The 15,748-nt window shown below is 45.1% G+C and overlaps 1 protein-coding gene across 1 annotated transcript in view; it reads right to left on the bottom strand.

Annotated features, from left to right (window-relative positions):
• Positions 1 to 911: 911 nt before the first annotated feature.
• The window catches only part of KCNK1 (potassium two pore domain channel subfamily K member 1), a 44,706-nt gene continuing 29,869 nt past the window's right edge, over positions 912 to 15,748 (bottom strand). Inside the window, exons 2-3 of the mRNA XM_035008474.1 lie at positions 5,327 to 5,722; positions 912 to 2,153 (exon numbers count right to left, since the gene is read on the bottom strand). Of these exons, the coding sequence (XP_034864365.1) occupies positions 1,894 to 2,153; positions 5,327 to 5,722 (656 nt within the window). The 3' untranslated portion in view covers positions 912 to 1,893. The remainder of the gene's footprint in view (positions 2,154 to 5,326; positions 5,723 to 15,748) is intronic.

Below are 15,748 nucleotides of genomic sequence, written 5' to 3'. Positions count from 1 at the left end.
GGGCTTATACTCGACTCATCACTCCGAACAGTATTCACCCCCACCTCCAACTTCACCCTCGCTCACCTTCAACTAGAAGGTTCCAAGGTCATCTCCTTGCTGCCCTCTGCTTGTCCTGCCCCAGCAGGTCCTGCTTTTGTTCTCTGACAGTTGGCTCCTCCTTCAGGACCACAGGACAGCATCTGCCCATCAGCCGAGGACAAAGAACAAGCGCAGGGAAGATACTCTGCCTTACGTTTTGCACCCCACAGGGTGCGGGAGGCAAAACTTGCTCCCATTTTTGTTTTTTGTTTTTGTTTTTTTTTTTTTTAAGATTTTATTTATTTGACAGAGAGAGACACAGCGAGAGAGGGAACACAAGCTGGGGGAGTGGGAGAGGGAGAAGCAGGCTTCCCGCTGAGCAGGGAGCCCAATGTGGGGCTCGATCCCAGGGCCCTGGGACCATGACCTGAGCTGAAGGCAGACGCTTAACGACTGAGCCACCCAGACGCCTCGCTCCCGTTTTTGAAGGGCATTAAGGGTTAGGGCCTTCTCTGCAGATTCATAAAATTATGCTTTGAAAATTAACTGGACACTTGCACGACGTAATGATATCCATGTCTGGAATCCAACACTGGGAAGGGAGTGGATGGTCTACGATGGCATCACAGGAGCTCTGGAGTGGCTTGGAGGCTCCGGAGCTGAGGGACTTCCTTCTGATGGTTTTGTTGCTCTGAGGCCAGATGGGGTCTCCTCCAATAAAGAAGGGGTCTTTTTCATCATGCAGGGTCTTTTTCATTTTCTCTTCTAAAACTCCCCAAATCGTGTCCTGTGTATACCATTTAAGTGCGGTTTCTATAAAGGAGCACATACACAGTGTCTACGTGGAGGAAGGCTTTCCTTGATATATAAAAGCATAGGATTGCAACCAGCTATGACTTTTATTGATTTCAGCTTGTAAATTTAAAAACTCTCCGATTAATTTGACAGAATCTGTTCATTCGGGGTTTCTCGGTTCACGTCCTAGACCAGGTGACTACAAATCACAATGCACTTGCAAAACAAAATAACTTCTTTTACAAATTGTATTCTCCATTAGCTGTTCCCTTCCAGAGAAAGGCTTACAAACATTTGCGACACCGGATATCATACTCTTACAAAAGGTAGAAACATTTACCGTAGCAGAATACCATAGTAACTCACTCTTAAGTGTATTATTGCCCTTATTTTATTGTAGCAACTCTTCGATTCTTTAGTACAAAGAGAAATCAAAAGGAAAAATATCTACAATCTTGGGTTAAGAAGGATGCTAAGATCTGGTGACTAAACTGTATGTACAAGATATAAACATATTTATACTTGTATGTACACAGTTAACGGTTGCCTATTCATTATAAATAGTAGGTTTAAGTTAGATTCTACAAAAATAATGATTTGGGATGGGCACATGCAAACAGGTACACATAAACTTACTTATAAAACACATCTCTATGCCTCTCTCTTTTACTTTTTTTGGCCCTTAAATATAATGTTGCTATTTAGCCATCAGCTAAAATGATTTAAATGCAAATCCCAAAGTCCCCAATCAAAAGTATAAAATCTGCTTCTACCCCAGCAGCACCCTTCTTCAAGTATTCCTTACCTATTTGTAAAGTCTAGGTAATTTTGTCACATGTAAATTATAGGTACATATCTCATTTCTTCAGGTATCAGTCCTCCAGAGTAAAAGCTTGCTTTGTTCCATTATTTTGTGGGTCTTTTTGTGGTGGTTTTTTTTTTTTTTGTAAATATTTCAAACAGTAGATATTTGTTAAAAGATCATCTTGGCTTCTACATTCCCATACAAATAAACAAGACAAAGACTCTTTCTCCCTGCCCTGACCCTGGTGCTCTGGGGACAAGGCGGCAAAGCCCTCAGTTGCCCGTGGAGTCATCAGGGTGGGCCGAGGACTGCGGGCCCACAAAAGGCTCGTTCTGCTTCCGATCCTCCTTCGGGCCAGCGGCCTGGTCGGCGATGGATGAGAAGGACAGCTGGTCGTGCTCTATGATGTGGACGCGATCCTCATCCTTGTCCTTCTTCACGTAGAACATTTTTCTGAATTTTTTCAGCTCGTGGAGCTCACAGAAGGTTTCCAGAACTACCAACATGGCAATGAGGCCAAGTAGGAGGTAACCTGAGTGAGAAGAAAGACAGTGTCTCAATGGGATTTGAGTCACGGATGATTCCAGTGGAGACACAAGAGTGTGCTGATGAACCAATTTTCCCTGCCACTTTCCGAATTTCTAGGAACGTTCGGAGGTCCGTGGCTCCGAGAGGGACTACCCAGAGAAAAATGAAGAATGACTTAGCTTTCTACAACCTTGGGATTATTCCAAATCAGGGTGTAATTTCTGAGAAAACAAGAAAAACCCGGGGCCTACGTGGCATTATAAAGAGAAATACCATCCTGCATTCACCGTTCCCCAAGAGTGACCTTTAGGGAGAGGGCTGTCCACCTCTGCTTCATAATCAGCCGCTCTCAAAAAGCCAGTGACATGTCGGGGTGCCTGGGTGGCTCAGTCGGTAAAGTGTCTGCCTTCGGCTCGGGTCATAATTCTGGGGTCCTGGGATCGAGCCCTGCATCGGGCTCCCTGCTCAGCGGGGAGTCTGCTTCTCCCTCTTCCTCTGCTCTCCCAGCTCATGCTCACTCTCTCACACCCTCTCTCTATCTCGAATAAGTAAATAAAATCTTTAAAAAAAAAAAAAAAAAAAGCTAGTGACCCGTCCCAAGAATTTTCGATTGTCATGAGCGCTCAGAACAGAGCTTGACACCTTCTTAAGGACTCAATACTTTTATCAGTTTTTCCACTAAACAGTAAGAAGTATAACAGTAGAAATTACAGTTTAAGCTAGATAAAAATCCCTCTAAGAATGGATGCTGACGTGAAACCGATCTTTGTGTGGCGATTCGCACTTGCCCGGGATCCAACTGCACACTAAGCTGTCCATAATGGGACAGTCATTTTGGGGGCACGTGGACCATTCACTGATTAATTCTACCAGCTTCTTACTCCAAAATATAAGATAACAGGTGGATTCAGGTCACATGCTATTCCTTGAATTCAGTGATGAGACAGTGGTGGTGATTTTAAGTCAGTTCCAACACGTTTAAAATCAGTTTCTGGGAAATAAAAGATTTATCATGGAAAGGAACAGGGTAGTGAAAATGAAAACTAAAAATAAGAAAAATCCCAATTTCATGGCCCAGTGGCAAAATGCTTGCAGAGGATTTTCAGAAAATAAGTGAACCAGCTAGAATGAGCAGCATAATAGGAACAAGGAGGCTGATTATCTCAAGATGCAGAGAGACACGGTTCTAGCATCTTTAGAATTTGGCTATTAAGTTTTGATGATAACACGGTATATTTTAGAAATAGCAATAACAGGGGTGCTTGGGTGGCTCAGGCAGTTAAGCGTCTGATTCTTGATTTTGGCTCAGGTCATGATCTCAGGGTCCTTAGATTGAGCCCCACATCAGCTTCATGCTCAGTGGGGGTCTGCTTGGGATTCTCTCTCTCCCTCTCCCACCCTGGCTTGTGCACGGGCGCGTGTTCTAAGACAGATAAATAAATCTTAAAGAAATCGCACCGACATTGTTGGACTAGTTGACAATTCCCTTTCTTTTCCTTTATCCAGTGTTTAGTCAAGCCCTTGAATGCTGACAAAAATACCCATGGGGTTTCAGGCAAAAGCTGTGGGATTTTAACCTATTCATAATCGAATACACTTTCGGAATACTCATTTGCTCCGTTCAGCACATACGCTCTGGAGACCACCTAAAAAAAGTTCACACTGTAACAAGTGTTAAGATGATCTGCAAGGATTTAGCATTATATGAAAAATTGAGGGAGTTCAACAGTTGGGCAGAATTTATGAGATGACAGTGAACACAAGAGACAAATAGAACTAGAAAACACAATCGCAGAAACATTCAACTTCTTGAAGTCCTAAAAAAACTAAATTAAAATAAGGAAGTAATAGTTTACCTAATACATGAAAAAAAAGTTGAGATAATGTTGATCGGAGCTACCAAATCTGCAACAAATACACCCCTCAGGCTACTGGCCCACACCATCCCGTGAGGGCTGAAACCATTAATACTCAGATCATTGCGGTGAGAGTGTAAGCCCGGAACGCCGTTTGGAAAGTGCAGGGTCAGTATGTTCTGTGCGTCACAAGGCATATTCACTTTGGGCCAGCAATCCCACTTCTTGGAAGGATATCCAAGTAGAAAAAGTATAAACATATACAAATACAACTACAGTGTCGTTTATAACATCCCCAAACTGGAAGCAATCGAAACAGTCAACAACAGAGGCCTGGTTAGATTATGGTAGAGCCAGGGCTGAAATATTCTGTGGACACTACAGAGAATTATGGTAACTGGAGGAAAATAGGAGCTCGTGCTTGTAACTATTTGGTAAACATTTCTGGAACTTGTATGGTAGATAGGCACTGTTCGAAGCATTGGGGTTTATGACTGAGGCCTCTGTCCTGGGTGAGCCCCTGGTTTAATGGAAATGTTAAAATATACATAATTCAACTAAGCATGCTGTCAGGTTAAAACTACAAGACAGGTCCAGGACACAGCATCTGACTGCCTGAGTCTCTACTATGCTCTCCTGGGAAACGTGACATGAGCTGAATCTTGAAAAATTCTTGAGATGGCAGAAATGAAAACTGTGTATGTATTATGATGCAAAAACTAAGAGTTTCTTGAAAACAGATTTCTACGTTCTCCATATCCATATCCAATTCAAAAAGATTGTTTAAAAATTATAAACCACAGGCCATTTGAATTTGAATGCCTACTTTCCACACACAAAATTCCGAAAATCGTTCACATATATTCTAACTTCTCTGAAAAAGAACCAGATGGACAAATGAGATAAGCAACTCTTTTAAGATTTTCCTGGCAAATTAAAGAACACGACTGATAGTAACAGGCTACATCCTAGCCCTAGTTTTCTGGAACTTAAAATAGTTAATAAAAACAGCAAAAATTTTTTTAATTAAAAGGTGGTAATCCAGTATATTCTATGTGGTGCATTTTTACACTGTAATTTATAATGCCTATTACGTTATTAGTAAGAAATTAGTAAGAATTGATCTTGTTAGTAAGAAATTGATCAGCAGTTTTAAGGTACCTGGAAAAATTAAGTCTCAGCAGTGAGATTTTTGCATAAAGAGCTTGAAAATTTATCAATCAGGGTTTTTATGAATGACACTATTCATTGGTAGGCAAAGTGGGGCATGGAACAGCAAGAGAGGCCAAAGGGGGTGGGGTCCGGGAGCCCCGATACTCACACGTGATCCCAATCTTATAGAGCTCTCTGAATTTTTGATTGTAGCCTTCTCCAGGAACGTAATCCCCTAGGCCGATGGTGCTCAGGGAAATGAAACAAAAATAAAAGGACTCGAGGAAGTTCCAGTCATCCTCCAGGATGGAGAACACGGCTGCCGGGATGAAGAAGAAGCAGGAGACGGTGACAAAGCCAAGGAGAACGGCGTGGACGATGGCCACCACCTGCTTGGAGAAGCCCCAGCGCACGTGGAAGTAGAGGACAGGCCTGCGGGTGACGTGGATGGTGACACGCTGGACCACCGCCGTCAGGAACAGGAGGGTGAATGGAATGCCGATGACCGAGTAGATGATGCAGAAGGCCTTTCCTCCATCTGACAGGGGCACGGTGTGGCCATAACCTGCACGGAGGAGGAGGTAAACTGAGGTGAGGAGGAAGAGGGGGGCAGAGTATACACCTGTAAACACATGGCTGCCTGCTGCCCGCCCCTGCCCCCCTCAACCTAGGCAGAGTCAGACCTCGGGTCTGATACTTTAAAGGCTCGATCAGAATATTTCCTGCAACAAAATTCCACAGAGGATGTTACTGCCCTTGATGAAATCGGACCAGATCTTTCCCACACATCAGAGACTGGTTTTGAATTCACCGTCAGGCTGAAATAGAAACTCTGTGCGAAGGGGCTGGTGCTGCTCACTGAGACCAGCCGGGCAAACGAATCAGAGGACACCAGGCTGACGTCCCCTCGCCCTCACTCCCCGCAGGGATCCTCGTTAGTACCAAACACCAGTCTACACTTGCGTCCAAAACAAACCATTCATGGAATGTTCTGACAGGGGTGGCCGAACTGTGGGCAGGCGAAGGAGACTCGAGGAAGATACAGACCTCGCAAAAGAAGAAAAATGAAGATTAAGGCACACCAAGCCACAGGATTGAGATTCCTTTTATTTGCTCAGCTACCTGGCTAAATGGCATATTCAGAAACCGTAACTTCTTTCCCCCTTGTCATTTCCCAAGGCTCCAAAATGCGGTAAGCTCCCCCCAAGCAAACATTAAAAAAACACATTAGGCCCCAATGGTCCGAACATATGTCTGTCTGACTTTCCACTAGGTCTGAGTCTCTCCCAAATTAAGCCATTCAACAGAGTCTTCATCCAACAAGTACCAGCAAGAGGGAAGCCAGGTGGCTGAGGCTCTGCGTACGGTTTTTGAAGTTTCACGAGCACTTCATCCTGAAAGGCCTAACATGCCCCAACAAGTCAGTTCAGGAAAAAGCCAACAAAATGCATTTGTGTGTGTGTGTGTGTGTGCAACTGGATCCTGAAGCAGCCTCACATACACGATTATGATTGAAACATGATTTCAAAACCTGATTTCTACAACATAGCCTCCTCCTTAAAAAGAAACAACCCTGAAAACCCTTCTGCTTAGGATCCCCAGATTCTCGGCTTTATGACGGTTCGTGGGATAGAGCCCAGGGATGGGTGGTCAGTAAAAGCTTCCCCGGGGGTTCCCATGCAGTGTCCACACAACAGTCGGGGGAGGCCCTTGGGTGATGAATGAGCTACAGGAAGTCCCAGAAATCTGCCAAGACTGTTTGCAGCGCGTACGTCCCCATGTGCCTTTTTCTGGGACGAGATTCTGGAATCTTAGATTCTCAAAAGGGTGAAGAACGGTTGTTCCGAGCAGCTGTTCCTGGCATGCCGTGCCGGGTTCTGGGCACGGCTGCGAGGGAAGTGGGCAAGTCGGAGCATCCAGAGAACAGGAAGGAGGCGGACGGCAGGGCCAATGATGCTCTCGCCACAGAAGGAAGCAGGAGAAATTCGGCTCTTGACCCGGGAGGCCCGAGTAAAGCAGCCACGTCGCCGGAGCCAGGGGAGAGGCAAGGCATCAGGAGGGATGTTCTTGTGGTCAGAGATCTCTGGAAAGGACATTTCACCTGACCGTGACAAAGCCACTGGAAAGCCATTGTGAATCTGGTGTCAAAGTACTAAGAGACCACAGAGCTCAAGCAGGGACACCAGGGAGGCCTTCCACCATGGCAGGAATTTTGGAGAGGAGTTGAACCAGCCGGACTCGAAAAAGCCTGTAAGTCCATGACTATTATGCTTTTTGGTAGTATTTTTATAAATTATCTTTTCTAAATGCAGAACACACCGATTTCCTGTGGCCCACCTCTTCTGTGCCATCTGTTCCAATAAATTACATGATTTCGGTTCTAGGAGGAAAAAAAAGTAAACAAATGTCTAGTTTTAAAATATTATAGGATGTAATTTCTACTCTCAAATGACAACAGCTCTTTCCATGAGGGTGTTAACTGACGCTTCACTGACTAAAACGTTATCTCCGAGCAATGGCGATAATTGTGACAAGACTCTAAGCCTCCCCCCTGCAGTAATGCATTTTTATGCCAGTAACATGTTCCCACTAAGAGATTTAGAATCACCAACGTGTAGATCACTCACCGAAAGCCTGTTTCTTCTCCTGAGGTTACACAGATAATTTTGGTTAATGGAAAATAAAGTGTTAAATTTACATTCCATTGGTATTGTCTACACTTCCGGTGCGGGCCATACTGGGAAAACTAGCCTCTACGCAGGGTGCACAGCAATTCTTTTGCAATAAGACAGCCCTGAATGCATCAGATGGAAAACTTCAGTGCTACTGAATTTTAATGAAGTGGTGAATAATTTACTCAAGTTCAGTCAATTGAACCCCCAGATGAATCACGAAGCAAAGCTCTTATTTTAAAATCTTCTATTAAAATCCATTACAAACCATGAAGAATAGAACAAAATATTAACAAACCTTACCTATTTGGTGTTCTTTACATTTTTCTAAGGCTAGTCATATAATTCGGGGACACTGTAAGAGTACATGCATCATGGGGGGGAGGGGTCGTACTAAGGATAGTGTCCTAGGAACTATGGCTTCCCAGCTGGCTACTCTAACTACAACAGCTAGCTAACCTCCAATCTGGGGCTATGCCATGCTGGATCGGGGCCTTCCGGTTTTTCTGGTATTTAAGTCCTCCTGAACAAAGTCCAAGACTTCTGGTTACGGCAAGTCACCGACCGGCAACTTGTTCCCACATATCAGATGTTTTTGAGAGAGGTGCAGTTTATTGCTACACTTCTTGTTGTGATCCTGCACATATAATACATATTGTCATTTATTTACATTATTTAGTATGATCTAGTACAACATACACACTTCCCGTTAAGTTAGCTTGATACCTGATTAAAAACCATCTACAAAAGAATCTCAACCTCTGAAGTCAACGCCAGTAGAGATACTGAAATAAATTACAATGTTTCCTCTCCTATAAAACAGACTTTAATTTGCAATCCTGGGCTTTCACTTACTTGTTATCCCTCTCCTGCTGGGCTGTGAGCCCCTGATGGGGAGGAAATCATGCCCTCCTCTACTATGAGGCTCTCCAGGCTCCCCGACCGTGGTGCCATCCAATCCACAGGAGCAAGAATGCTGGGGTTGTGACTTCAAGTCTGGGAGGGCCACAAATTCACTGTGGCAATTAATAGGCTTCTGGTCACGCTGACTTTGCTACTTTCATTGTTCTCTTATGCTTGCAATAAATTTTTGTTCCATGGTTTCAGTACGTGGTTAGCTTCTGGACGCCCACACACAGCAGGTCTTCACAGTTCCTTGTTTTACTGCAGTACTTTTCAAAGACTCACACGTGGGTAAATTGGTTCATCCCTTCCATCCTGGTCATTGACAGGACAGGGAACATCTGGCTTCTCTTACTTTGCTTACAATGGAAGTTGTTTTCGAGGGAGAGAAGACTCAAGGGGAGTCTGAAGAGACTGAATAGGAATATTGGGAAAAACGGAAAGAGGCTTCCATTCTGTGTGTGTGAGGAAGGAGGCACGGAGGGCGAGAGGTGACAGCAGGAAGAAGTCACAGGACATGCAAATGTCTATGCTTTCCTTGGCATTACCGCTTTCTGTCCCATTCATTTAGTACTTTTCAAACATTTCTTGTTGCTTCTGCTCCATCATGGACGGTTTCTCATTAACATCCGGGGGTGGGGTGGGGGTGGCAATGGCCTTCCTAGTTAGGACGCTGCTAGGATTCTTTACCTTAGCGTGGCCATTCTGAGTGATGTGCCCCATTAATACCCTGCAGTTAAAAACTAGAGGATCCTAGCAAATGGCCTGAATGTCATAGACGGGAGCACCTTGCACAATGGAGTATTGAGAAAGAACAACCAGAGAGGGTGACTTGGGCAAGGGGCACCTGCCGCGCATCCGTCAGTCTGAGGAGGCCGAGAGGTTCTGGAAAGGATGTAGGTGAGCTCAAAATACCCAATAAAAGCAGCCACTGCTTGCTGCTTGCCGTGTGTGTGCTGGAGTATATGCAGAACTGTGAATTTCATGACAAGATTCAAATCCAAGAGTTACTATTTCTATTTTATAAAGGAGAACTTTGAGTTTCTGAGAGTTTAGACCATTTGTTCAGCCAGAAAAATAATGAGAGCCCCAAATCTTTCCACTGTGCCACCTGGATCAGTTACGTGGTACAAAGGCCAATGATGCTTCTAAAGTCAACTCAAGTCCTGACCTTCTTTCTCAAGGGCATGTAGCCAAGAGGCAGTGTTGGCCATCACTGTAGGAGGGCACCATGTCCTTCTGGTGGCTCCACAGAGCTGCCCAGGACATGAGACTCAGGAGAGGACAGGAGCGGGGGAAACAGTGATCAAGGTGGACAAAGGACGACACGGCTGTCACACAGTGATGGCAGGGGAATGCAGAGCCTGCGTATTGCTGCAGGTATCGGGGGGCAGGTCTGCACAAAACCTACCATGGGCCAGAGAACGTGAGCACAAGCCGGGTGAGCCCCATGTCCTGGAATTCCGGTTTAGAAACGACATGGAGGAACCACCATGGTGAATGGCAGGGTCATCAAGGGAGAAAAAGATAGAACAGTGTCCTCCAGTTATGAGAGAAAAACATGAAATCATAACAAATCGGAGGTGACCCCAGAAAGTGGAGTCTCTGAGGCAGTAACTAAGATCAGAGGTATCAGCACAACAGAAGGTCCAATAAAATTCTTACCTTCCTGTTCAACTGTTAAACTTACATGTTGATAATTCCATTTGCAATCCCTGTTTGTGAACAAACATATCATTGCAGAGACACCAGTCAAATAAGGCAGGACTGGTTATATTCCAAAGAATGTAGAATATACATATAGAGAGAATTTATAATGTAAATATCAGGCAAAAGTAAAAATGATCAATTACCCAATGCCTAAATACATTTCACGGTGAAACTTTCAAAGAACACCAGCACAGGCGAAATCTCCTTCCTTGGCCACCCATCCCTTGGTTCGATCCCAGTTCTCCCCTGGGGACATTACTGTTAGGAATTTATAGCCAAAAGGTCCTGAAACTTTTCTGAGGATTCAGATATATACATAAATCCTTCCAGAAAAACACGATTTTATTTTGGTTTGTCACAAACTATACCACACGTATTGCTGCTCTCCAATTGCTAAGTTTTCTTTGAAGAGTATGTTCTGGAGATGGCTCCATGTCGAACCGTGAAGACCGACCTGTTCTTTAAATGCACATTCTCCACTATGCTAGCACCCTAGCCTATCTAACCATCCCCCCCAATTGGTGGACGCTTAGGGTGTTTCCAATTCTTCACTATTGGTAATATCAGGTCAAAGGCAGGTTAGGTGTCCGGGTCCCTGGTGAGAGTGTAACACGGCGGATTTCGTGATCCCCGTGATCCCCATGTAGCCTTGTGTGCTACACGAATGTCCAGCTCAGAAGAAAGCTCATTAGCAGAAACCTAAAAGTAAATTCTCGAATGCACTCAAAATCTACCAGCTCCCAGAAGAGGCCATCCTAGGAGTTCGCACACCCAATTCCTGGGTGGTGTCTGCACAACAGTGCTCACTTTCTGGCACAAGCGTGCAGTACCCAGACTCGCAGGGAGGACTGGCCCTCTGCCCTGACGGTTCTCCTCCCCCCTCCCTTCCACCTGGGTGCCTTTTTATGGGGGTACGGTTTTTGTTTCTTGTGCCGGCAACACCACTGTAGTTTTCCTCCCGGCCTTCCAGAGTCGACATAGACTCTTTCACATATAAACAACTCCTTTTGTTCTGATGATTCTGACTCAACAGGCAGTTTTTCATTGTATTCTACCTGTTACTGGCTGTCCCGAAGTACCCAACCAAAAATATTTCATTTTTCTCATATTAAACTTTAGGTAAGGAGTTTGGCCAACTTAGGAACTCCTATTATGGATGCTTTCTTTCCGAAGCATTACCAATTTCCTGCAACTCTAATACGGGTACTTATTCATTCTACGCCCCAAATAAATACTGTTTCTCCATCTTTTAAAATTTATTTTCATTTATTTTTAAAGATTTATTTATTTGAGAGAGAGAGGGGGAGAGGGAGAGAGCATGAGCGGGAGGAGCAGATGGAGAGGGAGAGAGAAACCCATGCAGACTCTGCACTGAGCGCAGAGCCCGATGCGGGGCTCGATCTCACCACCCTAAGATCATGACCTGAGCCAAAACTAAGAGTCGGATGCTTAACCGACTGTGGCACCCAGACGCCCCTCTCCATCTTTTTTTAAAGACATATATCCCTGCAATGTCTTCTTTCACACCAGCCTCTGAATAATTCTTGCAAGCCAAGATCCCCTATGAAGCCCTGCTTCACAAAACTGAAATTAGGAGAGAAGAGAGTGCACTGAATAACTTTTTCAAACTATCCATCCTCCTTTCTGCCATTCCTGATGAGCAGGCGAGCACCAGGCTGACAGTCTGGTTTCCGACACACCTTGTCTTCCCGAGAGAGCCCAACTCTATCAAGGTGCTAACAGGGCCAATCACATCGTTTGGTTTTAATCTGGTAACGTTCTCAGGAAGATACTCTAGGTTGCAGTAGTAGAGCCCAGGAAATAGTTGGCCAAGGGCATTTTTTTGCTAATTGTCATAATTACACCTGTTCCCTATGGAAAAAAGCGGGTGATCATCCCCACCTGCCCAAATTCCAGCTTAACTGTACCATCTGTTGAGCACTGTGATTTAAGGTCTTTGTTAGGGTCCTAGAGGAAGGAAAAGGGAGCTCATGACCCACTACCCAATATGAGTCTATAACCAAATTATGACATATTTTTAGTACAGCTTTCCCAGAATTCCAAGCAGTCACATTTCTTGTGGTTTCTACAGGAAGGAACAGGCAAGGCAGGGTACACTGGCTGGAGAAATCCCCGGATACTTCCAAAGAAAGGAATCCTCTGAGACAGAACAGACCTAGGACAACGACCGCAGGGCTTGGCTACACCACGCCGGGGCTTCCAGAAACTCCCCAGCCCTGGTGACCCAGTGGCCCCTGACCAGGGCCAGGCTACGGGCGCAGAGCACTGCCTCATCCCAATCTCCTGCTAGACCTGAGACTCCGGTTTTCTGATCCACCTCCCCACCCCCTGTAGTGGGGTTAGCACACCTGCTGGGGCGCACGCTCCCACCTGCCTGTCTGCCACACACGGACCCACCCTTCCACCGCTGTGCGGAAAGAGCTAAAACGGACTCAAAGTCTGATTGGTGCGGAAAATGGCACAGCCGAAGATGCACACATTAGAGTCTTGTCCGTGTTTTTCATTTTTAATTTTATTTCCCCTCTCCCTCATTCCTGACAATTTCTTAGGAATTTTGGCAGCAGGACAACAAAGTGAAGTGAAGAAAGCAATAGAACAATGGGTCTAGTTTTTCCTAAAGCCCCAATATTTTAGATGAGGTTTCCTGATCTATTAACTAAAACGGTATTTCCTCTACCTGCCACTTCGCTCAGGTTTGCCTTCAGGTTTGACATAACTATCCTGCAGCCATGACTACCATGGGGTTTAAAAGTGATTATATTGGAAAGGCTTCCCAGTGACGCACTTTTAGAACAGGCTTTTAAAATTCATGCTGTCGGCATTTCTCCCCGGGCATGGATGCTATGCAGACAACTCAGGATTTCAATTTCTTTTCCCCTGGGAACAGTTGGGCACCTTGCCCTGTGGAAGACAGGCTCAAAAGGTAATAGAAAAAATGCTGGATGACAAGGAGAAGACAAACCATTTACTTGATGCTGAATTTCCAACCCCCAACCCTGCACATCATCAATGTAGATCTTGCCTGGCCCAAAGCTTAACTCCAGACTAGAAGAAGCCAAAGTGGTCCTAAACTCTCAGATGGTGGAAAGGGGTGGGGGACACCTAGACATTTGCTCAATCAAACCACATTTCCACACCTCCCTTTATAGGGTCTCAAAATGGTGATGTCCCAAGGGTTCTAGGGACTCTGGGAGGAAAACACAGGTGTCTTCCTGGCTTGATGGGAAAATCTCCACACCTTTTAGAGGGAGAGTTTCCTGAAATAAACATTTCTTTTTCTTTTCCATCAGACTGTAAAGACTTCAAGGCTCTTGAACTCTGAGAACACAGGGAGGAAGGTGCAAACAAAAAAGGTCCTATGCAATACCACGCTTATAAACTAAGTGGAGCTTCGGGGAACAGACTGAGGAATCGGATTTCCTAAACTGAATCCTGGCTCTGCTTCTTACTCGCTGTGAGGCCCTGGGAAACTTTATACCTTAATTTCCTCATCTGTCAAGTATGAGTAATACTTCCTACCTTCATGGAGGGGTTATGAGGATTACATAAAATAATCCATATAAAGCAATTACACAGATGCAGGTACGTACTAAGTCCAGTGAAGGTAAACTCCTCTTCTGATGCTGAAAGAAATAGCTAATGGAATCATCTCGATAATACGTATGCTCTTTTGGGTGGGTCACACTCTTTCTAGGCATGCTAGTTAGAAGTTGTCTGTACTCTCACCTCTGTTTTCTGCACACATTTTAATTCTCACATCCTTCAAGACATTTTCTTCCACACTGATGGATGAAACAGTCCCTGATCATGATTGAAGACCTAACAACAGCACTTAGGGAACAATCAGATATAGGAACTTGTGGCCGCTGTGCAATTTGGGGGGCTACTAATGACCCCCCAAGAGAAACATCCAAAGACTCCCTTTCAGGTTCTCATTCCCTCCATTGTCAACTGACCCAATGTGGTGGCCATTCACCACAGTCCCATTTTCATGGGGAGATACCAGTAGATTCCAATGACCAAAGGTAGGGAAAACTGGGTCCCCTCCCACAAAACTCCTCTACAGGGGTGGCACATTACAACAACAAGAGGCACAAAATAGTTACACACATGTTGTAGACTCGGGGCAATTCCCACTCTCTCTCCTTTAGGTCCCTGAACAAGTCTTAGTTGAAAGGTTTGCTGGAGTCAGATGCAACACTATCCTCGAAGCCGGATTCAACTACCTTCTGGTCAAGCCAGGATTTTCTGGACAAAATCCTCAGGTCCTTCCTTAAGTGGCAGAGCACAGAACAGGACCAAGTCCTAGGCCTTAAATACCCATTTGCTGGGTGCACAAAGATCTTATACCCACTTCGTGCAAGAGCAGACCAACAACATCTCTACATCTCTAGTTAGTCTACATAACTTGACCACCCCCACTCTTACCCATGCAAAACACCCCCAGGACTCCTTATGCTAATTAATGGACTCCCTGGTCTAGCTGTTTAGGTACTTGCTGAGACAGGCTTAGGAAAGGAGATTTCTAGTTGGTCTTTCAAATGGTAACTTTCCCTCTACTATTCCTGATTAGAAACTTCTATCACTTCACCGGGTACCTCCCTGCCCCTAGAGAGCAGATTCATTGGTAAGAGCGCTAATCACATTCTCTAGGTGTTAAAATACAACACTTTCTTCCTTCTAAGTGTCTGACAACTGACAGACCTTTCCCTCTACGGAATCTTACTGCTCTGGGCTCTGGGTTATGGCCGAATCAGGGTAGGCTCCCCTTCAGAAACAACCATGAGTGGGTTCTTTGTGCTGGGAGGCTGGTGGCTGGTGTGTTAGATTAAGAATATACAGATTATGATTTGCAGCCTGAGGGGGCACAAGCCACCCATTTGGGGTCAGCAGGGAGCTCCCTCAGCATCCAAGCTCTTCCTTGGGGAGGTGAAAATCACAGGGCCATTTTGATGGAAGGTGCAGTTTCAATACACTCACACAAGAGGAAGTTAAGTCACAAGATTTATTGCCTACAGAATTTATTGCCTACAGAATTGCCTACAAACCAGGGGAAGGGCAGTCCTTCATCCTAGGTCTTGAGGGAGCGAGGGATAGAAAGCAGGGTAGCAAACAGAGGTCCCTAACTTTTCATTTTTTTCATTGGCTCGACTCTAAGTGGTTTATTTATTTATTTAGAGAGGGGGAGAGAGAGAGAGAGAGAGAAAGAGAGCGCGCATGAATGGGGGGGAGAGGGAGAGGGAGACTCTCAAGCAGGCCCCATGCCCAGCGCAGAGCCTGACGTG

The sequence above is a fragment of the Mirounga leonina genome, unplaced genomic scaffold, assembly GCF_011800145.1.
Source record: "Mirounga leonina isolate KUSES-001 unplaced genomic scaffold, KU_Mleo_1.0 Mir_152, whole genome shotgun sequence".
NCBI lineage: Eukaryota > Metazoa > Chordata > Mammalia > Carnivora > Phocidae > Mirounga > Mirounga leonina.
This window is presented reverse-complemented; position numbering and strand designations above follow the sequence as displayed.